A 21,905-nucleotide genomic window follows, 5' to 3' on the forward strand; every position below is an offset into this window, starting at 1 on the left:
TCGGCCCCCATCCTTCCTCAGCTTCTCGACATCACCAGGTGCATCAGGACCCAGGACTTTATTGCTTCTCTGAATCCCTTGTGGCGCTAAGAAAAGACCTGGACCTCCCACGCTCTCCATGCCCCACCCAATCACAGTCACCTGAGTGGTTCAGTCTTCCAAGGAGGGTTTGCCTGTCAAAGACCAGGAGCTAAAGGGTGGAATTCAAGGCATGAGACAAAGGCTAGGTCCTCAGGGTAGAGGGAGACCTTGCAAAGCTGGGGACAACACATCCTGATGCAGGGGTGCCAGTGGGTCCTGTTCTGCCCAGGGCTCCTCATGCCCTTTGCACAGACTTCCTGCCAACAATGACCTGGGGGCTCCTTAGCCACATGGCCTTCGTTCTGGCTACCCAACAGGTCCTTTTCCATGGCCTTTTCTGATCATCCCATCCCTGCCTCTGAAGAGCATGCATCTCCTCCTTTCACAGAATCTTACTTCTTTGCTTCTGGAAAGGCCCTCGTGCACTAATCAACCCAAAATTTTCAAAGTGCTTTTTAGTGAAATCTACTATCTCCAGTATGGAGAACAGGTTGAAAGGGAGCAGTACAGTGTGAACAGAAGTGGGGACCTCAAAACCTCCTTATTCATCCTTCTCGACCCCCTAGAAGGTACAATGTCAAGGCTCAGAAGAACATTTGGATAGGGACCACAATGTAGGCCTAGCTCCCCGCTACACAGATGGGGAAACCAGGACCCCCAAAGGAAGCAAGAACTGCCCAAGGTCAATCACACAGGAATTAGCAGGAGTATATTCTGTTTGCTTCAAAAACATTCATATGTATTATTTGTACATAAATATATAAATTATTCATATGCATTCTTTATATATAAGATATTAGTATTTACCCAGTTCTTTCTTGAAATGCTCCATCTTGTAATCTGTTTTCTTTAATAAGAGATTAGTCACTGTTATTTGAAATGTGGTGTCTGATAACTACAAAACCTGGATATTCTAGGAGACTACTTTTTCTGTCTGTTATTTTGTTTTTCTCTCTTGATTTTTGTGCATTGGGTCCTATCCCCTATTGTGTCTGGTAATCTTGTGTTAGATGCTGGACATTGTATCTGAAAAGCTATAGAGATCATTTAAAGCTTTAGACTAGAGGTTGCCGAACTACAGCCTGTGGACCAAACCCTATCTGTTTTCTGCTTTTGTATGTTACAAGAGCTAAGAATGTTTTTTTAAACACATTTGAATGGTTGGGAAAAAATCAAAAAGATATTATTTCATAATATGTGAATATTATCTGAAATGTGAATGTCAGTGTCCACTTTTTCTTTGGACACAGCCCCACCTGTTTGCTTGCGTTGGTCTGTGGCAGCTTCTGAGCTACAGTGGCAGAGGTGAATGGTTGCAGTGTGGACTATCTGGGCCACGAAGCCTAAACTTTAACGTCTGGCCCTTTGCAGGAAGAGTCTGCAGACCCCTGCTTAGAGGCTGTTCCTCAGGCAGCAAGGTTGCAATCATGAGACTGGAAGCCGGGTTACCATCTTTCTGGAAGGCCATCCTCCTTGGAAGGTTTCAGCCTCTGTTATGTCTGTAGCCCGCAGATGCCTCCTTGACTCCAAACAGCTGTCATCTGGTGGGGGGGGGGAGAATAATGCCTTTTCTGTTCTCTGAACTCTCAGGAAATTCCTGGCTTCTGACTTCACAGACTGAACTTGAACATTTTTCTGTTTCTGCTTGTTCTCTCTGATGGGGTTTCAGGATTGTGCTTTGAAAGCCTGTCTTGAGAACATGAGTTGGAATGTTGCAGGGACCCCAGAGCAAAGCCAAGAACCGCTGTTTTCCCATCAGTTTCCTTCTTCCTCCCCTCCCCTGGGCCTCCCACCATCAGACCTTCCTCCCTGCTCCCCTGGCATCACGGGGACTGGTCCCAAAGCCATCACTGCCTGGGCCTTTTATGTCCTGACCTTGCAGCAACCTCAGAGAGGCAAGATGCAGTGGGAGGCCTAGCCCGACCTGGACCAGGTGCTTCCCAGCAGGACTGGCAGGTGGCCCTGCCTTGGGTGGGTGTGGTTCTCTCCTAGTGCCCCTCCCTGCAGTATACTACAGGCATGGTCTGCTCCCATCCTGGTGGGAGGAGGGGCATCAGACCACCACCTGAGGTCAGCAGGAGGGCCAACCAGGGCTGTTGGGTGGAGATGGTGGTATGGCGGCCTTTAAATGCGGCTCTTCGTTTATTGTTTTAACAGAATGGTAGTTAGCAGCATAAAGACTGCAGCAGCCGCTATTTGGATTTAAGGATATTCCCCACCGAGAAGCCTCTTGAAAGTGGGCAGCTGGTGCTGGGAGTGCATGCCTTTCCCCTGCTTTCTAATACCCCCCACCGCCCCCATCAAAATTGCATTGGAATTTCCCCAAACTTTCTGGCTACAAAGAGGTTTTAATGGAACCTGGGGATAACCATCTCTCTCCTGCTGGCACTGTCAGTGGATTTTTGAAGGCAGACCTGACAGCCAACTGGGCCTCCGGGCTGGGCTCTGTTTGCAATCTTAGCACAGTGCTCCATGGAGACTGGGCCAGACCTTCCCACCCTGCCCCTCAGGCTCAGTCTAACCCTGAAAGTTTGGCTTAGAACTCGCAGAAAGGCTGTCACAGATGGGGTTTTGTTCCCTACATCAATGGGATGCCTCTCAATGTACAAATAGAACAGTGGCAGGCCCCAAACCAGGAGAAGCAAGCAAAACGCAACTCAGCCAGGGCTGAATGTATGGCTGCCTGGCTCGGAGCCTGGGACCCTGTGCTCCAGATGCTCTGGGCGGGTTTGTCGTGGACAGGAATCCCGGACAGCTCTTCTCTGGCTTTTTAATCTCAAAAGCAGAAGCTCGTCCCGGCCAAGATTCGGCAACAAAGATCATCCCCCCTGGATCAGCGATTCCCACATTGAGTTCCTTGTCTCCATCCACAAACGTTTGTTGACAGCCAAGGGCACAGCAGCAAGTGAGCGGGATTTGGAGAAGCAGCAGAACCACAAGACGGGGCGCGTGCTCCTCCCCTGAGCCCACGTTCTGTGGAGCTCCATGGATACTTAGTTTGCTCAGCATCTGGGGAAGGCTGGGTTAAACCAGCTTTCTGAAATTGCCTTCTTTTCTGGAGGATGCTCGAACCTGTGCATCACAAATCTCTAGGAGGGGCCTAAGCTGCACGCCCAGAATTCTTGTTTTTTTGGAACACGGAGAAGAGCCCTTGCGGAGGCAGGGTGGTCCCTTTAAGGAGGCCCACGGCCCCCTCCCTCACCCTTCTCTCTACCAAGCAAATCAGATCCATCCACCCATGTCCTCACCCTTCATTCTGTGTGTCAGAGCCTGGCGTTCACGAAGGGAGAGCCTGAGGCTCATGTATAAGTAGCTGTCGGGGACGTGACCACAGTGAACAAGTCTGCGAGCATTAGATGCCGCGTCTCAGATGACCGGTTCTCTGAGCTCTGCACTGGAAGCGACCACGCCCCTCAGGGAGCTGTGATCCCCCGCATCACTCCTGCCACAAGGCCTCCCAGGAAGTCCCACTCTGACCTTCACCCATGCAGTTCCTCCTCTTTTCCAGGAAGAACCATCCCCTTCCCTCTTCACCTAGTGTATCAGTTAGCCATGGCTCTAGAGATGCCACATAACAGACGGCACCAAACCTCAGGGAATGCAAGCAGACCAGGAAATTCCTGGGGTTCGTGCCCATGGCTGGGGTTGCTCTGTCTGCTGATCTGGGCTGGCTTCCATCCCAGGATTCAGGCTGTCAGCTGTGCTCCACCTGTGTCCCATCCCCCAGTGGTGTCCTGGGCATATTCCCATGGCAACAGCAACATGCAAAGGAGCCAGCCTTGCACATAAACCCATGTCCAGCCTCTGGTGCATCACTGGCCCAGCCCAGAGGTGAAAGCTGGGATAGGTCACCATATCAGTGGCTGGGGGTGACAGGAGCACTCCAAGTGACAAAGATGGAGGGAGGGAGGAACACTTGGGGCCACCATGGTGACATCACAGCCGGGGGACTAGTCTGAGGGTCTCAGTCTCTTGGGGACCCTTTCTGTGCCTTCCTGGATTGGCTCACGATAGGCCCTCATGGTACCTCTTGTCATTGGAGCCTTTGTCACAGAGCAATGACAGTTATTTCTGAGTGTGTTGGGTGGCACCTGCCCCCTCAGTCTCTGACTGCAGTGTGCACAGGGTGGGGACACACCTGCTTTTGTCCCCAGCTGCAGCTTAGTGTCTAGCCCAGTGCCTGCACATAGTAGGTCCTCAATAAAGAGCCCCTGAATGTACATGTGGCACTTCCCTATCTAGCAGGGACCGTCTGCAGATGAGGTGTCACCCTTCAACCCTGTCTCATTGGGGGACGGGCAGGGCCTGCGTGGGACCAGGGAAATGATGGGTGGCCGTCTGAGGTCCTGCAGGCAAAGCACAGAGTCGTGGCCCCATCCCGCCTCGCTCATCAAAGGGCACATCACGTGCCACTGCTTGATGACAGCGTTTCCCCCACCCCCGACGGCCTGAGCACAGAAGGCGTTCTCATGAGTGACCCTGGAGGATGCGGGAATCAGCGGGCAGCTTCCGTCTGAAATCATGTTCTCAGAGCCAAGTCCCAGACACGCTGTTTCCTGTACCCAAGACCCTGGGCCAAGAGCAGCGGCGGCACCCGTACTGCAGGGGGCACCAGGCTAGTGGGTCATCCGCAACCTTCAGAGCAATTCCTAAGTTAGGAAGCTCGAAGCTCCAGAGCTGAGGTCGGAATGCAAGTCCAGCCAGGTCCAAACGTGGCGGAGTTCATTATTACACCTGTCGCTGTCCCAAGATTGTCTTTACCTGTGACACACCGACCTGCGAGCGGTCTTCTGTCTGAGATTGCTGAATCCCCCTCCAGTACTCAGCTGGCATCCAAGAATCACTCACTCTGTCGTTTGCCTGGTATCTGCCTGTTGACTGCGGAGCCACGCTTAGGTCTGCTCCTCTCGGATGGAGCCACCAGACAGGCATGTCTGTCCTGGGCCACGGTCACCACGCTGAAACATCACTGAAAATAGGGAGGGGACAAGGTCACACACCACAGGGAGGTAAATACCCCACAGTCTGGGCCCCCATCTGTCTGATTTGGAGAGGTGTCTGGGGCACAGGGAATGTATTTTAAAAGAGAGCCTTAAATAAAAAGATTAGTGGAACTAAAGCCTCTGGGACTGGATGGTGAGTGGGAACCAGGCTGTGATATCTCTGAACATCCTGGGGCTTTCTTTTATTTATTTTTTTATTGAAGTATAGTTGATTTACAATGTTGTGTTAGTTTCAGGTGTACAGCAAAGTGCCTATATATATATAGCCTATATATAAAAAGATTATATATATATATATATATAAACACATATATATATAATCTTTTTCAGATTCTTTTCCCTTATAGGTTATTACAAAATATTGAGTAGAGTTCCCTGTGCTATACAGTAGGTCCTTGTTGGTTATCTCTTTTATGTATAGTAGTGTGTATATGTTAATCCCAAACTCCTAATTTATCCCTCCCACATTTCCCGGCCCCCTGGGGCTTTCTGATACGGATGCAGCACTGATCCTTCTGTTTATTTGGAGCATGTTTATAGGGAGTCTATTCTGGGCCACGCTCTGAGCCGGCATGCCCAGCCCTCTGCTGTGCCAGGAAGGCAGCCTGAGCCTCTGCCCAGACTCCGGGGTCACGATCACCAGGATGTGAGCCACTATCCTCCACACACCTTCTGTGCGCCACCTACTGGTCCGGAGCCCTGGCAGCGCAGGGCGCGTGGCCTGCAAAATGGGAATGTGCAGGTGGCATCCTGAGAGTGGCTCCGGGGGGTGGGTGGGCAGGCCTCACTCTTTGCCTAGAGGTTTGAGCCATTCACCGTTCTATGGGCTAAATATAGACTCCGTCCCGATGGTGGGTGCTGGTTCTGATGGCAGGTAATCTAGTCACAGACTTTGCAGCTGACACGTGGGACCCAGAGCTCCAGCTGCCGGGGGCCGGGGCCCCGGGACCATGCCGCTCTGAGGGCAGAAGGTCCTGTGCTCTCGGAAGCGCTGGCTCGTGGGGCACCGTGTCTGTCCCTCCACAGCCCCCTACCTCCCCGCCCCCGCCGCGCCAACTCTCCTTAGCATCAGGCAATACCACCGGCTGCCCCCAACCCAGGCGCCCCGCCCCAGCCTGCCATCCTTTGTTGAAATATTCAAATGCTGTTGGGAGTTCAGCGAAGGAAATGGGTCATTTCTATATTGGCTCCTGAGCTCACAGCTAAATATCACCTGCTTCTGTTCTTCAATGGGATGAGCAATGAATTCAGCGTATGTGTTTGTGTGTGTGCACACGCGCGTGTGTATGCGCACACATGTGAGTGTGCATGCCCTGTGGACATGTGCACATGTGTACCTATATGAGCCTGCACATTCTGGGGGGGGATCAGCAAACGACACGGGAGAGGTGGGGACGGTGACACACTTAAGACGCCCCGATGTGCACACTGCCTGGGAGTTTAGGACTCCATCCCTTCTGTGTGGTTTGCATTTCCCTCGGGGACTGGCCTTTTTGCCGGAAACAATGCTGCCATTAATGAACAGATTTGACCCCCGTGTCCTGGGTGTCCAGGGCCCCAGGCTGGGGGCACATTTCTTGGGCCCCCTTCAGCATCCTGGTCGCTGCTGCCCACTGAATCGGAGTCCAGCCGAGCAGCCAGACGGATGGGGCCTGGCTTCCATGGGTGACCCACGTGCATAGCCATTAAATCTGGTTCAGAAACCCTCCCGAGCCTTTGCCACTTTCTGAAAGGTGCGACCCTGTGGCTCTACCCTCTGACCCATGTGGTCATGCAGTAGGAGAGGCACATGAGGAAAGGGTGGGCAGGGTCACAGAGGTCACCCCTCACTCTCCCCAGCTGCCCACCCACCCCTCCAGTCAGGCCACATGCACTCTGGTGCTGTCCCCGAGGGCAGGGGTCCCAAACTTTCCCATAAAGGGCTACACAGAAAATATTTTAGGCTTTTGGGCCACACCACTCAATTCTGCCTTTGTAGCACAAAGGCAGCCTTAGACAACACGTAAATGAATGGACGTGGCCTTGTGCCAATAAAACTTTATTTACAATGTCAGGCAGTGGGCGGGACGTGGCCCAGTTTTCTGACCTCTGCTCCAAGGCCTTGCTATGCTGAATGTGGCATCAGCGACCCCAGGAGCAGGTGAGACGCAGGATCTCAGCCCCTTGGGTGGGAGGCCGGCTGAGTCAGGATCTGCATTTAACACCATCTCCAGAGGGAATTCGTTGCCATGGGGGAGAGAAGAAGCAAGGCTGTCCAGGACCTTATAAGGGATAACCAGGCATTGCTTTGAGGGCCCGCCCTGGGTCTAGGGTAACATCATCTCCAGATCCTTAAGTAATTCGTTAAATCTCTAAAGACCCGATTTCCAAATAAGGTCTTATTCTGAGGTTCTGGGCAGACATGGATTCTGGGGGGACACTGTTCAATCCACTACAGAGAGACCAAGTCATGTGTCCCGGTGTTGGCTGTCTTGGGACTGGTGAAGTGTGCGGTCAAGACCGTGCCTCTGAGTGCACGGCCACCTCCCCGTGTGATGGCCCAGTCGGGGGACTGGCTGAAGGGTGTAGGGTGAGGGAGGCAAAAAAAAAAAAGAAAAAGAGACTGGCTCTGAAGTCAGCTGTGGGGTGGATCGTGATTTTTACAAATGTAGCGGGGAGGCCCTGGGCCTCCCGACCCTAACTGACCCCCTGGCGTGCCTGAGTGTCACAAAGCTCAGAAGGTGTAGTAGCTTCCTGGGGCCCCCATGACACTGCCTCACAGACTGGGGCTGTTTAAACAACAGAGTTTATCCTCTCACTGTTCTGGAGGCCAGACGTTGAGGCCAGTGTTGGCAGGGCTGTGCTCCCTCTGAAGGAGCTGGGGAAGCATCCGTCCTGGGCTCTCTCCTGGCTTCCAGTAGATCCTTGGCTTGTGGGAGCATCACTCCGGTCTTCTCCCTGTGTGTGTCTGCGTCCAAATTTCCCCTGTTGACGAGGATGCCAGTCATATTGGATTAGGGGCTACCCTCCTCCAGCATGACCGCATCTTAACGAATTACAGCTGCAGCGACCCCATTTCCAAACAAGGTCATGTTGTAGGGCGGTGGGGATCAGGGCTTCAACCTCTGCATTTGGAGTGGGGGGACACAATTCAGCCCCATAACGTGGAGCAAACCCTGCTGCCTGTGAGTGAGTGGGGTCTCCCAAGCTCTCTGTGCCCCGCACCCCACCCTCCCTAAGATCCCAGGTCTGCATGGACAGAGCTTGCCCTTCGGGTTGAGAAGGGACAGTGCTGAGATTTGGCTGAGAAGACGGTGCTGAGCAGAGTGAAGGGAGCTGGATGCATCCACCGGGGTCTAGATCTAGCTGCCGTGTGACCGTGTTAGGCCCCAATCTCCCTCCGTCTCCTCATCTGCAGCACTGGGTTCTCAAGTTCAAGTCTCCAAAAGCGAAGGAAGTTCTCAACTGAGGAACTTGCCCCCAGCTGTGGCCAACCCAGGGATGGGACAGCGTTAGTTGAGCCTAATGTCAGGGGACGTTATCCACCTTCAAGTCCCTTTTGGAGGCTGTAGACAGCAGAGTGCATGTCATCATCCCAGGACCAGGGTTCCACGGCCACTGGCCAATGCATGCAGAGAAAGGACAGCGGTTCTCCAGTGGGCTAGGCAGGGGAGAAGCTAAAGTACAGGCCCGAAGAAAGCCTGCTTGGGTTCGAGTCCTGTGTTTGCTGAGTCTCGGCTGTGTGTGCATAAAGGGTTAAGCTTGCTCAACGGAAATTTCTTTTTTTTTTAAATTTATTTATTTTAATTTATTATTTTTGGCTGTGTTGGGTCTTCGTTGCTGCACGCAGGCTTTCTCTAGTTGCGGCGGGTGCGGGGGGGTGCTGCTCTTCATTGCGGTGCGCGGGCTTCTCCTTGCAGTGGCTTCTCTTGTTGCCGAGCACAGGCTGTAGAGCACACAGGCTTCAGTAGATGCAGCATGTGGGCTCAGTAGTTGTGGCTCGTGGGCTCTAGAGCGCAAGCTCAGTAGTCGTGGTGCATGGGCTTAGTTGCTCCACGGTATGTGGGATCTTCCCAAAGCAGGGCTCAAACCCACGTTTCCTGCATTAGCAGGCAGATTCTTAACGACTGCGCCACCAGGAAGCCCTCAAAGGAAATTTCTTGACCCCACCTCCTGGGAGGTCAGCTCTCAGCCCTTGGAATGTCCTGCCTGATAAGAGGGTCTTTGTTTACCTGGGACCTTGGACTGGGCACATAGTCTATGCTAATAAGGGGATTTACGGTGGGAGCCTTGGGCTACTGTGTCAGCTCGACCTCTGCACGGGCTGGAAACAAAGGCCAGCCACGTGGGAAGTCAGCCATGTGGACGTGACCAAGCACCAACTAAGAATCTGGACAACCAGGCTCAGGGGAGCTTCGCTGGCCAGCCATACCCCATGCATGTTGTCACCATGGTCCCTGGGAGGAACCAGTGCTGTCCATTGCCTCCACTGGTAGGATGACTGGAAGCTCCTGGTCTCTCCTGGGCTCTTCCCGTTGCTGACTTTAACCTGTAACCTTTAACTGTAATAAACCGTACCTGGAGTATAACAGCTTTGTTCAATGCTGTGGGTCCTTCTAGGGAATTATTGAACCTGAGAGTGGCCTTGGAGACCTCCCAGGCTGCACTGTACAACCTCCCTGTGGACACGGGGAGCATTTTTGTGCCCACTTCACGCAGTGGTGCTGAGGTACATGTGAACTAATTCACTGAGAACCACGGGTGGTATCACTGCCAACAATCACTTCATGGGTTGGCTCTGCGGCCCATGAGTCAGTCCTGCACCCCATCTCTGCTGTTAGTGAGGATGGGGATGGAGGGAGAAGAGGGTAAATAACAGGGAAAGGACCATATTTCTCACGTTGCAGCCACAGAGGGTGTCATCTCAGGATGTGTCTGACCCACCAACCTCATGCTACCTCAATGATGGTGTCCGGGGAAGTCAGTTCAGAGGGTGCGACGTGGTTTTGAGGAGTGGACGCCCATTTCTTGTTGTTCACGCATTTCTCCTGTTAGCAGACAGCCTCAGCACCTTTGATGTTTGGGTCCAGATCTTTCTTTCTCATGGGGCCGTCCTGTGCGTTGTAAGATGTCTGCCGAGTGGAACCACCCCCATCCCCTGTGCCTTCTGACATGTTCAGACATCTCTGGCCGAAGACCATGGTGGCAGCCTGGCTCTGAGGTCCTTATGGGGTGATTCCTTGAGGTGTCAGCACAGCTGTTTGCTGGGTGAGCCTGTGTTCTCTCTGCTGACGTCCTGCCCTAGGCTGGACGGACTTCCAATGGGTGGACACGTCATCTCAGCAGAGTCTTGGCTTCAAGCATGTCCCCGTGGAAGGCTCTTCAGGGTCACTCAGAAAATGGTGTCCTTGTGACCCCGCCACCAAGCAGGTGTCCTTGTTTTTCTGTGGACGCCCCAGTGTTAGAAGGTGCATTTTCCCTCAACAGCCTGCCCCCCACCCTCCAGGTGGCCGACTGCCTCAGAAAGAGCCCCTCATCCTTGGGGTGCCTCTTCCTCAAGAAAATGGAGCCAACCTCTCGCCTGCCCCGCCACGGACGCTGAGAGCTTCACCATGTTCCCAGAGACCATTTGTCAAAGACATCCTGTGCAATCAGCATTTTGCAGTGTTTGTGGAAAAGGAATGGTCTCTTTGCGGTGGAATTGGCATCACGGGCACTCACTGTCACCTGTCCAGTACCTGGAGACAGACATTCTTGGATGCATTTGTCCATGGGTCTTTGTTTCCATAATGCAGGCGCACGAGAGCCCTGCTTTGTAAATGAGCCACTATAAACCCAGAAATGCCGTCTCTTTGCCTCAGTTCCAGCCCCTTATTCCTCCCTCCATCTGAGGGTACCTACCACCAGATGAGCCCACGCCACCCCTCCAGGACAGGAGGGAAGGTCCTGCAGGGGTTGGTTCCTCACATGGACAGTTAATTCGGCTTCATTTCGTAAGAAACTCATCCCGACCCAGAGATGGATTACCAATTTCCCCATCAGTCTTCGGGGCCTGATCTTATTACAAAGCACCACAAATATAACCATAAAAGCCCTATTGATTGATGCAGCGCTTGGTAATCCATCTGTCGTCATCCATTATTCTGGGTATAATTTTTCATTATCTGCATGGCAGCTGATCCCTAGCACTTTAGTGTACAGTGACAATTACCAGGAGCAGAAAGAACCCCTAAATTAGCAGGAACAATCACACCTGTCAGGAAAGGGAAGCAAGACTCCCCACACAGCTTGCTTTGTGCTCTGGAACCATGTCTGAATGGCAAAGAGTTTGAAGATTAATTCAATATTGACCTTGGAAGGTGGAGAGGAGAAAGTGGGTTGTTTTTTCCCCTTTCTTAGGGGTCTAGAGTGCACGTTCCCTTAAAGTAACCACCTTGTCAACCCAATCACAGCCCACCCAACAGCTGGCACAGAGGCTGTTTGAGGATGGCCTTGCCCAGGATCAGTAAAGTTTATGGCACAGATATTCCTGTCTGCGTTATTTAATGAGCACAAAAGACCTGACCAGAGGGAACAACTGGTGTGAGTGTTGAAGGTGCGAGTGTTGAGAGAAATTATTCAAGAAGAAGAGAAGTTTGGAGGATGCCCTCTTAAGAACAGTCCAGTTTGTGGCAGGGAAAGCCCTGTCCGTAGACCAGTGGGGTAAGGTCTCTCTCAATGCAAAGATTCTATGATCTGAACATTTTTTTGATTAATTTTTATTGGAGCATAGTTAATTTACAATGTTGTGTTAGTTTCTGCTGTACAGCAAAGTGAATCAGTTATACATATACGTATATCCACTCTTTTTTAGATTCTTTTCCCATATAGGTCATTACAGAGTACAGAGTAGAGTTCCCTGTGCTATACAGTAGGTCCTTACTGTCTTTTACACCATGAGGTTTCTTTTCAACCCTAATGGAAAAATTGAGATAGGCACATAACTGAATTATTTCTGAGGGCCATTGGAGGGGCTCAATTGGTAAGATTCTCATTGATCTTCACTCTCCAAAAAATCAAGAATCCTGTTACTGAGTATCACACAGAGTCATCTGTTCTCAAGTTGGCTTCACGTGGACATACCCAGTAGGGCGAAACTGCCCACTGCTGGTTGTTATGGACCCACTTGATAAGACAGAGGCTTGGCTGTCTTTGAAATTACCTTGACAGTGGCCAGTGAAGGTCTCAGAAGACTGTAGACCTTTGATTGTAGAGCAGGAAGGTTCCACAGAACCAGAAGTTGGGAGTTTGAGTCCCGACTTTAACCAACCATTCAAAATAGATTCTATACTTCTATTTAATTGATCAGCCACACCACCTTCAGCTATTCACCTAAATCAGGGTCTGCAAACTATAGCCCATGAGCCAAATTTGACCATTGTTTGTTTTTGTGAATAAAGTGTTACTGGCACACAGCTATGCCTATTGGTGTGCCTATGACCCACGGCTTCTCTTATGCAGGGTTGAGAAGTTGCAACAGGAACCATACTACCTGCAAAGCCTAAAATATTTACTATCTGGCTCTTCATGTCAACGTTTGCCTACCCAGGACCCACACAAACTTAAGGGACTTACAAAGATGGGGAAACAACTCCTGGCATTTGGGGAGGCCTGAAGGATAGGACAGATGCTTGAAACACTACCCAACTTCTCATGAGTGGTTCTATCATCTTCTTAGGAGCGACCTCCCAAAGAGAGGAAAAGATGAGGCATCCTCACAGGGTTTCCATCTTCCAATCTGCTTCCTACAAATATCATTCTTACCGCATGAAGACCCGGCCCTTGTTCAACCATCATGACTGTGGGGTCTGTGGGGTCTCCTTGTAGCCATCGATTCCTTATATCTGGGGCCCAGTGACCCATCAAGACGCATGGGCCAGTCGTGGAAGCACAAGGCTGTTTGTTTGCTTTGCAAGAAAAGTACGTGAGGAGCAGTAAGGAGTTTGCCTCTAACCAGTTTCATTACCAAGAATGTGGTTACAGATTTGTTCATCTGGAGTTCGATGTTTGATTTTTCCCTGGAACTCCAGTGTAGAGAATTGCCTTGTGTCCTGGCTCTGCAGGATGGGCAGTGGATCAAATTGATCACGGGTGTGAAGACAGGCATAGAGAAGTCTTTCCAGAGAGCATAGCTGTTATATTATTGTATTTCTGCCCAGACGATCCTAGCTGGTTATTAACCTAGATATCATTTTTTCCCCCAAATTTTAACTTGGCAAGTCCTATGGAGAAATTTCACACAGAACGCAGGAGAAGGACCTCCAGAACAAGGCAGATATTGGAATTATGTCATTACCTTTCTCCCTGCTCCCCTAGTTTTTTATTTTCTACTTTTCAGGTATCAATTTAATAATATGCCACCCAGCTACTGTTGTAAGGTACTGTGTCAGGCATTATGTGTGTGTGGGGGGTGTAGGGGTGGATATAAAGATGGTGAAGATTTGACTGTTTCTTAAGGGCCTCAAAGATTCATGAGAACCTCAGGCAAAGGGCTGGTCTTCTCTTCTTGCAGTCGTCAGTGAGGGGGTCTCTTGAGCCAACTGTCTCCCCCTCTGGGCCTCAGTTTCTTTCATCCACCAGAAGGAGAGAATCAATGCTTTCCCATCCTCACCCACAGAGGGAGTGGGAGAGAATTAAACATCTAAGATACAGCTGTTCATGGAACACTTCCCTTCCAAGGAGTTTGGTCACTGCAAATACTCAACTCAACAGAAGAATTCCCTGGGTAACAAGATGTGAGGTCAAATATCCAGTGGTGGCCTGGGCCTTCTCTGGCCCTGCAGACGTTAGGGCATGGACCACAGAGTGCCCTGCTCTTCCAAGGGAACTCTCAGTGCCCCTAGCTGGGCTTGGTCTGAACTTGGACAAATCCCTACTACTCCTGTCGGCTCATTCCCATTCAGTGTGCTCGTTTACACTCCATAGATGTTGAATTGTCCTGACCTAGAAGATGGCATGTTTAGCCCAAGAAACAGTGGTTTAGTTCTTGCCATGGAGTTTGGGGGTGTGACCTGCCAAGTTGGCTGAGAGGCTTTTGGAATGAGCCTGGAGCACTCCTTAAGAGATCTATCCATGGAAGGGGTGGTTAGGCTCAAGCACCAGCCTCCATAATTTAGAAGATTATTCTTCTCAAGAATATAGAGGGTAGAGGTGCCAGCCTCTTTCTTGGAAGATGCAAGGACCCCAGATCAAAGCCAAAACTGAGATGAGCAAAGTCTGAGCTCAAAATCATACAATACTACTGCTCTTAGTATGGGCTTTGGAATCAGCACATTCTATATGACCCAAGGAATTTACACAAACTTGCCCAGATGATTTTCACTTCCATAATTTATGATGACTGTATCTGCCTCTGAGGGTTGTTGCCAGGAATAAATGGGATAATATACACTTGACAGTTGCTAACACTTGTTGAGCGTACTTGTGATCACCATCATCACTACCAACATCATTATGATCACGATCACCTTCATTATCACCATCAGTATCACCACCATCATCACTACCACCTTCATCACCATCACCAGCATCATATCACCATCATCATCACCACCATCACCATTTCCATCATCACTATCACCATCAGCAACACCACCATCCCCATCATCATCATCACCATCAGCAGCAGCAGCATCACCACTTTCATCATTATAATCACTATCATCACCATCGCCACCATCAGCCATCATCACCACCATCAACCATCATCACCATCATCATCACCATCATCATCATCACCATCATCATCCTCCTTCTCTTCCTCATCATCATCACCACCACCATCATCACCATCACATCACCACTTTCTCCACATCACCACTATCACCAACTCCATCATCAAGATCACCATCAGCAACAGCACCATCAACATTATCATCATCACCACTTTTATTATCATCATAATAATCATCACCACCATCATCAACATCACTACCATCATAATCACCATCACCATGATCAGCCTCCTTCTCATCACAGGAAGCACAGACACAGGATGAGCACATACTGTTCATGACAGCATGGCCATCTCTTGACTGGACCAGAAGGGTTGTGTAGATGGAGGGTGAGGGGAGACTGAGCAGGCATCTTTCCTGGTTGTCCATTAAACTGGACATCCATTTCAACCTCCCTCTCCCAACAGAGTCTGAGTTGGGTCTCAGGGAAGCTGGTGAATACACAGAGATTACTGAGGCAAGTGGGCACTTTATGGTGAGATTGAGGGTGGTCCCTATTGGCATAACTAGCTTTCAGCCCCACTGGCAAGCTGATTTGGCAGTCCTAGAGGGAAGGCAAGCCAGCTCAGAGTTTTATAGTACATGCCACATATTGGGCACAGGTGCCTGGGAAGCCGTTGGCCAGAACCAACAGGGAACATTGCCGCTTTAAAAAATGGGCACCAAGGAATCTGTTCCTGAGGGTGGACACCATGGCTGAGTTAGTCAAAACTGTCGCTGACTGGCATGCAATAGGTGCTCAGTAAATTATTCTTGAATCAATGGATAAAAGAATGAATGAAGGGAGGCCCATGGCATTCATGGATTTTCTCCAGTTTTCTGAGTGGTGCCTATCCTGCGGACTCAGGAAGGGAATTCCTTGGGACAAACAGAAATAGCCTGGAAGAGAGGCCGCCAGGAAGAGAAAGCTTGTTTTCTGGTCATGCCAACTTTGAATCATTTATTAACAACTCCCCCCATGAGGATCATATTCGGTAGAGAGGTAACACCTGTTTGTGAGACTGTGTCCTTGAGAGGCCGCCAGAAAAATCTTACACTCTGAAACCCTCCACACTGGACCATGCACATGCAGTGTTCTCACCCCAGGACACGCCGGGTTCTCAAGTGTTATGGGTAGGCCTCTGCACATGGATGTCAGGAGTGGAGAGAGACAGGCGCTCAAATGGCGGAGGTAAAAGAACATGGGGGGTCAGCACTCCCAGGGGGCAGGGTGCTGACACTTGCAGGGTCTCTGCAGAGCCCCTCACAGCCTTTAGCCCCCAGCTCCTCGGGTGTTGTTCTTGCTGACGGGAGGAGGGTGGGGCCAGAGCCCTGGACCTTTCAAGTGTCCCTCACTGACCAGCAGATTCAGCCCTAGTGTCTACATCCCAGAAAGGATGTAACAGATGAATTGTCAGGAACCTAGCCAGGGAGGGGACCAGAGGTGCTACCGGCCTGTCTTTTCTCTCTCCCTCTGTATCTGTGGTTGGTGAAAGGTGATGCAGGAGGAGGGGGCCAGAAGAGAGAATCCCTGTCCTCTACAATCCTGGTCCTCGTGTGGGGTTTGCAGACAGCTCTCGGTCAGGGCTCTGGCTGCTTCTGGAGTGGCCAGTCCTGCTGTCCCTGTCCTGCCATTTCCCCTTCCCCCTCCCCCCACCACGTATACACACACAAGTGGAGACGGAGCCGCGAGGCCACACTGTAGATCCTCTTCTGGGACTTCGGGAAGCATCTGCTGCTAGGCCTGGATCTTTTATTCCCTGGAAGCTCATCTGGCAGTGAACTTCTTGGAAAGTATTCTGGAAAGGGGAAGATGCTCCCCAGTGATCCAAGTGCCTGAATCTATAAGGGTGTCAACATACATGTCCCTGTTCTCCACCTTCCCAGTAAATCCTGGGCCATGCTGGCTCCTCCTGGGTCTGGCCAAACCCTGCTCCCACTTGCAGGCCAGCTGCCCTGGTGCCCAGACTTGAGGAGCAGAACTTACCCAGGTTGGGAGGAGAGAAAGGAGGGGTGACAGCGCTTACCTGTGCCAGGTGAAGGGCTCAGCAGGTGCAAGAAAGGACACAGCGGCCCAGGGGCCGGGTCATAGCTCAGGGACCGAGAGAGGCCAGGCTGGGGCCTCCCTTCCCAGGCTCCAGGTGAGAGCAGCCCCGGTACCCACAGAATCTGGCAGGCCCTGTCAACGTGGGCCCCCTGCCAGGGTGTGTGCACATGATGGGACCCGGGGTTCAGAGCCGGGTTGGTGGGACAGGTCGCCACACCCCCCTTCCTGGGCCCCTTCATCTCATGCCGCTGGTTTCATTGCCCCCCTCCCCCTTTCTCTGTTTCCAGGTTTGGCGGTCCATCAGATCATCACCATCACCGTCTCCCTCATCATGGTCATAGCTGCTCTGATTACAACTCTTGTCTTAAAAAACTGGTAAGGATCCTCGGCCCTTCTGGCCTGGAAACGGGGATCAGTAGGGGTCCCCGGGGAAGCACACACAGAAAAGTCCTTACTTTTCAAACGCGATCTCGGCTCACAGCCCAGGGAATTGTGTCTCTGTTTGGGATGGAGAACAGCATGCAGCTCCTGATCTGCTAAACAGGCTCACCTTTGCCCCGGGCAGCTTGGCTGGCTGGTGAGGGTGTCGCTCCCTGACACTGCCCTTCTGGTGGCTTTCTCTGCAGGACACGAGCCCGGCCTCCTTGACTTAGTTCCTCAGGCAGCAGGTGTCCTGTTCCCAAAGCCCATCCCTTGGATCCCAGTGCCCCTTTGAATGTCACCCTCCCAGCGCATTTTTCCTTATTTCCCACCAGCAGCCTGGGTGGGGTCCCTGCCTGCCCCTCCCTGTCCTGGGCTGTCCTGGTCTCTTTCTCCTGCCTTCTTCTCACAGCCGTTCTGTGTCTGCTGAACTAGGTTACTGCTTTGCTCCAGGCAGCCTGTCTTTGCCTATTTCCTCCTGGAAATTGGCCTACTTTGAGGTTGGCCTTGGCTGGGTGTACACACCTGCTACACCCCTGGGAAAATCAGGGAGCTTCTGGCTAACCCTGCTTCTCGCATGCCTCCCAGGCCCCTGTCTGCCTGCAGTCACCCCTCCAGCAAACGAGGCTCCTGTTAACATCAAAGCTGAACGGCCCTCGTAGAGTCATACACCCAAATCATCCCCCTGCTGACCAGTGGTAGGAAGTCAGACAAGCTGATGGGAGGGAGTTGCCCTGGAGCCTCCAAGTAACAGAAATGCGTGGAAATGCAAGACAAAGCCGGTCTCCAGGATTAGAGAGGGTGGGGAGGGGAGGGGCATCACCCCAGAACAAACCAGCGAGGCCTTGACGCTCCTGATGGCCAGCAGTCCCAGGACCCGGGGCATTTTCTGGGGCAGATGACAAGGATAATGTGAGCTCCCAACAGGGCATCTTGGACAAGGCTGGCTGTCCAGAGAAGGGGCTCCAGAGCCCTGGACCACACGGGTGTTCAGCGGGTCCAGTCCCACTGGCCATCTTGGTGAGGGAAAGCTCCTCCCCCAAAGGAGACCTCGGACTTTGTGACTTAGTAATAGGCAGGCAAGCTTCCTCTTGGTTTGCCCACACTTTTGGGTTTACAGCAAACCCTCAAAGAGTCCTTTGGGAAGGACAACTCAGGGCGGTGGATGAGTGGTTCCATGACCTTGGGGGTGTCCCCTGGCTTTCACATCCATCTTCTTACCTTCATTTATGGGTGGATCTTCCCCACCAGCAATCAGAATTTCTCTCATTGGGAAGACAAGGCAGGGAGTTAACACAATTTATGGGGAGACGGGCTCACACTCCCGCCCCTTGCAGAGCCCCCTCGCTTCGCAAAGGCTCTGAGCATGAAGGGAGGGAAAGGAGGAGAACTGGTGTCCTGATGAGGTGCCCCCCGTCTCCTCCTCTCTTCCCTCCTCTGTGGGGATAGCGCTTCCTTCCATCCTTGTGAACTTGCCCCTCCGGGGGTTGGGAGGGGTCCTTGCGTACCTCCTCCATCAAATCCCTTGGCCAACAAGGGTGGGACCCCCATGTCTGGTCTACACAGCGTCTGGAAGCCTCTGTGGTCCAGAAGAACAGGGAATTAAGGCGGGTACTCACGGGGCACAAAGCACAGTTCTCTCCATAGACCCGATGATCCAGTTTCATTTCCGACTTGTGAGCCTGGGCAGAGGATTGGCTGAGGATAAGGGTTCCCCAGTTTTAACTCTCCCCAAAGATAACTGCATGGTCCATTCCAAATGGACGATGGCCACCCCGACCTGTGCTCATGGCTTTCCCCCTGGGCACCCGTCACAGTTTCCATCCCATCCAGGTGTTCCTGGGGAAACTGAGTCAGCGCCTCTGCCCAACTGACATTCTTTGGCCAAACCAGGCCTCCGCTCTCCGATAACACAGGTCAACCCCTTACCTTCTAATCCTCCCTGCAGTAATGGCCACATTTAAAACTCAACTTTTATTTTATTTATTTATTTATTTTTTTGATAAAAGAGTTGATTACTTGATTGTGGTTGATCTTTCTGAAGAGGCTGGGGATTACCATTTAATATTAAATGATGTATAGTTCATGCCTGGAGATAAAGGTTCCACAGTGTAAACGCTGGAGATGTTTGTGGGTCTCGGCGTCTGCCCATCCCCCCACCCCCACCCTGACTTCTCTCTCCTCCAGCTGCGCCCAGAGCGGGAACCCTCGTAGGAACAGCCACCAGCGGAAGGCAAACCATCAGGAGGAGAGCTGCCAGAACCTGACGGATTTCACGTCCGCCCGGGTGCCCAGCAGCCTGGACATTTTCACGGCCTATAACGAGACCCTCCAGTGTTCACACGAGTGTGTCCGGGCATCTGTGCCCGTGTACACCGACGACACACTGCACCCAGCCGGGGAGTACAAATCCACGTTTAACGGGAACCGGTAAGCACAGGCTTGGGCCAGACCCGGCCGCTGTCCCCTCCTGGGGATGCAGGGGCTGTTTATCTGTGTCAGGCAGCCTTCCCATCTCTTTGTGATGGTCCAAGCAAATGCCGGCAGCTAAGTTTGCTGAGATGAGACCAGAGGGGCACAGTAGACATAAAATGGTGCTAAGACATCCAGCAGCCAGGGTTCACTTCCAGACCCCTGCGCTTGGTGGACAGACTTGTCTTACCCGGCCTTGGATCCCGCGTGGTGGAGGCTGAGCGGGCATTATGGTGCAGAATCCAAAGCGAGCCTCACAGTCTCAAGCCTCCCAAATGTCAACAAATCATGATCGGTCCCTCCCCGGTCAATATCTCTGAACCCCCATCACTAAAATGTCAGCAGCAAATCTCGCAAAGATATCAAATACCAACCAGACTCCCGGTTATTAAACACTCTTTTTTATGAATCATATGTAATCCCTCAAAGAAGACATGCCTCTAAAACCACACCTGGGAATATTTAAGAAACCCTTGAGTCAGCTTCTGAAGGTTTATCTGGAATTAGATTAAAACATCAATAGCTATTTTTTTTAAGTGAGCACACACTCATGCATCATTTTGTAAATTAAAAGAAAAAGAATTCTCCAATAACTTAGAGATCTTAGGAAAAACTGAGAAGGACACCAGGCTGACTTGAGGGCCCCACAGTCAGTGGCAGGAGTGGCATCTGGGGACACTGCCCAAGGTGCCCTACAGGGCTCCTCCCAGAACCCAGGTCGAGGAGACTCTGGGGGACCTTCAGCTCTTGTCCCGTAGTTAATGTCACTTTGTCCTCGAGAGCGAATGGGCGTTCCTTAAACACCTTCTCCTTCTCCTCTCCTTGTGTCTCCACACCAGACTCTGCCGTATTGTCTATCTGAGATGCTCCCTCCCCAGAGGAGGAGGGTGGAGAAACCTCAGAGAGCAGAAACCTCAGGACCATCCTTCTAAATGACTTTGCTTTTACTCGACAGCATTTGGGGAGCTCGTGGGTTGCACTCCAGCCTTCCAGAAGGACGAGTTCACAAAGAATTGGCAAAAGGATTTTCAAACCATTTCACTGAATGCGTGTGTGCCTGTCTGGATGTAAATCCTGGCCAACCAGTGCTTCAGGGGAAGGGAGTGGATGGGTCTTGGTGTTTTGCTGTGTCTCTCTCTCTGCCCCTATGTCATAGGAGAACCCTGTCCACGTGCAGGGTGGCATAGCTGACTGGTGTGGAAGCACTGGATGGAACAGGTTCTTGCTCTGGGGCTGAAGGTGATGCTCTGTTGGTTCTCACTGGCCTTGGGAAATGGTAGCTCCGTCTCAAAGGGGATGAAACATCTGGTGGCGGGGGGTGCACATTTTAGGCATCAGGCCCTGTCCTCTCTAGAATGTGCAGTAAAGTGGGTAGAATCTCTGCCCTCAGAGGCAGAGACTCTGAGTTTTGCCTTGTCCTGGAAATCAAAAACTGAAATCTGGAGATGGTACCACTGTGGGTCTCAGTGCCAGATTCCTCCCATATGTGGATCCCTCAGGCTGCGTGTCCTCCGAGGCCTTCCAGGGTGGAAGGGAGCCCTGGGCAGCATGGGGAGGGGAGGCCAGTGGGTCCAGGCCTAGCATCACCTTCCTGGGGTTCTTTTCGACTCGAGAAACCAGTTTTCTGCCAGAGGTCTGAGCCAGCCTGCCTGTCGGGTGTTATGTATCAGCCCTCATGAGCCCGTTTTTCTGCCTGCTGCAGACCCTCTTCTTCTGATCGGCATCTTATTCCTGTGGCCTTTGTGTCTGAGAAATGGTTTGAAATCTCCTGCTGACTGGCCGAAGACTTTTTTACCTCCTGGGGGCAGGGCAGACGCCATGTGTCTGTTTTATGGTACGTACCTCTTTTATTGGACCTTGATTGATTTTCCCTTGGCCTCCCCTTTCCCACCCCTGTCTCACCTCTGGGATAACTGGGAGCCCTTCTGGACATGGCAGGTGAAATTCCAAGGGCATCACCATTCTGGATGCAAACCAGAGGGCTGGGCTTGTGGTCTCTCTGCTGCACTCGTTAGAAATGCCCCCATGTCCTGGTGGAAGGGAGTATCAGACTCAGGACCCCCCTGCTTGGCACCCTGGCCATTTCCGTCAGTGCCGTTCCATCCCCTAGGATGGCCTGTAGGGCAGGGAACACCAGTTCTGGAAACGAGC

At 51.8% G+C, this 21,905-nt stretch overlaps 1 protein-coding gene across 1 annotated transcript in view; it reads left to right on the top strand.

The window, feature by feature from the left end:
• The window catches only part of AJAP1 (adherens junctions associated protein 1), a 56,604-nt gene extending 35,075 nt beyond the window's left edge, over positions 1–21,529 (top strand). Inside the window, exons 7-9 of the mRNA XM_060118114.1 lie at positions 17,150–17,237; positions 19,470–19,712; positions 21,457–21,529. Of these exons, the coding sequence (XP_059974097.1) occupies positions 17,150–17,237; positions 19,470–19,712; positions 21,457–21,529 (404 nt within the window). The remainder of the gene's footprint in view (positions 1–17,149; positions 17,238–19,469; positions 19,713–21,456) is intronic.
• The last annotated feature ends 376 nt before the right edge of the window (positions 21,530–21,905 follow it).

Source organism: Mesoplodon densirostris, chromosome 2 (assembly GCF_025265405.1).
Source record: "Mesoplodon densirostris isolate mMesDen1 chromosome 2, mMesDen1 primary haplotype, whole genome shotgun sequence".
In the NCBI taxonomy this organism is placed as follows: Eukaryota; Metazoa; Chordata; class Mammalia; order Artiodactyla; family Ziphiidae; genus Mesoplodon; species Mesoplodon densirostris.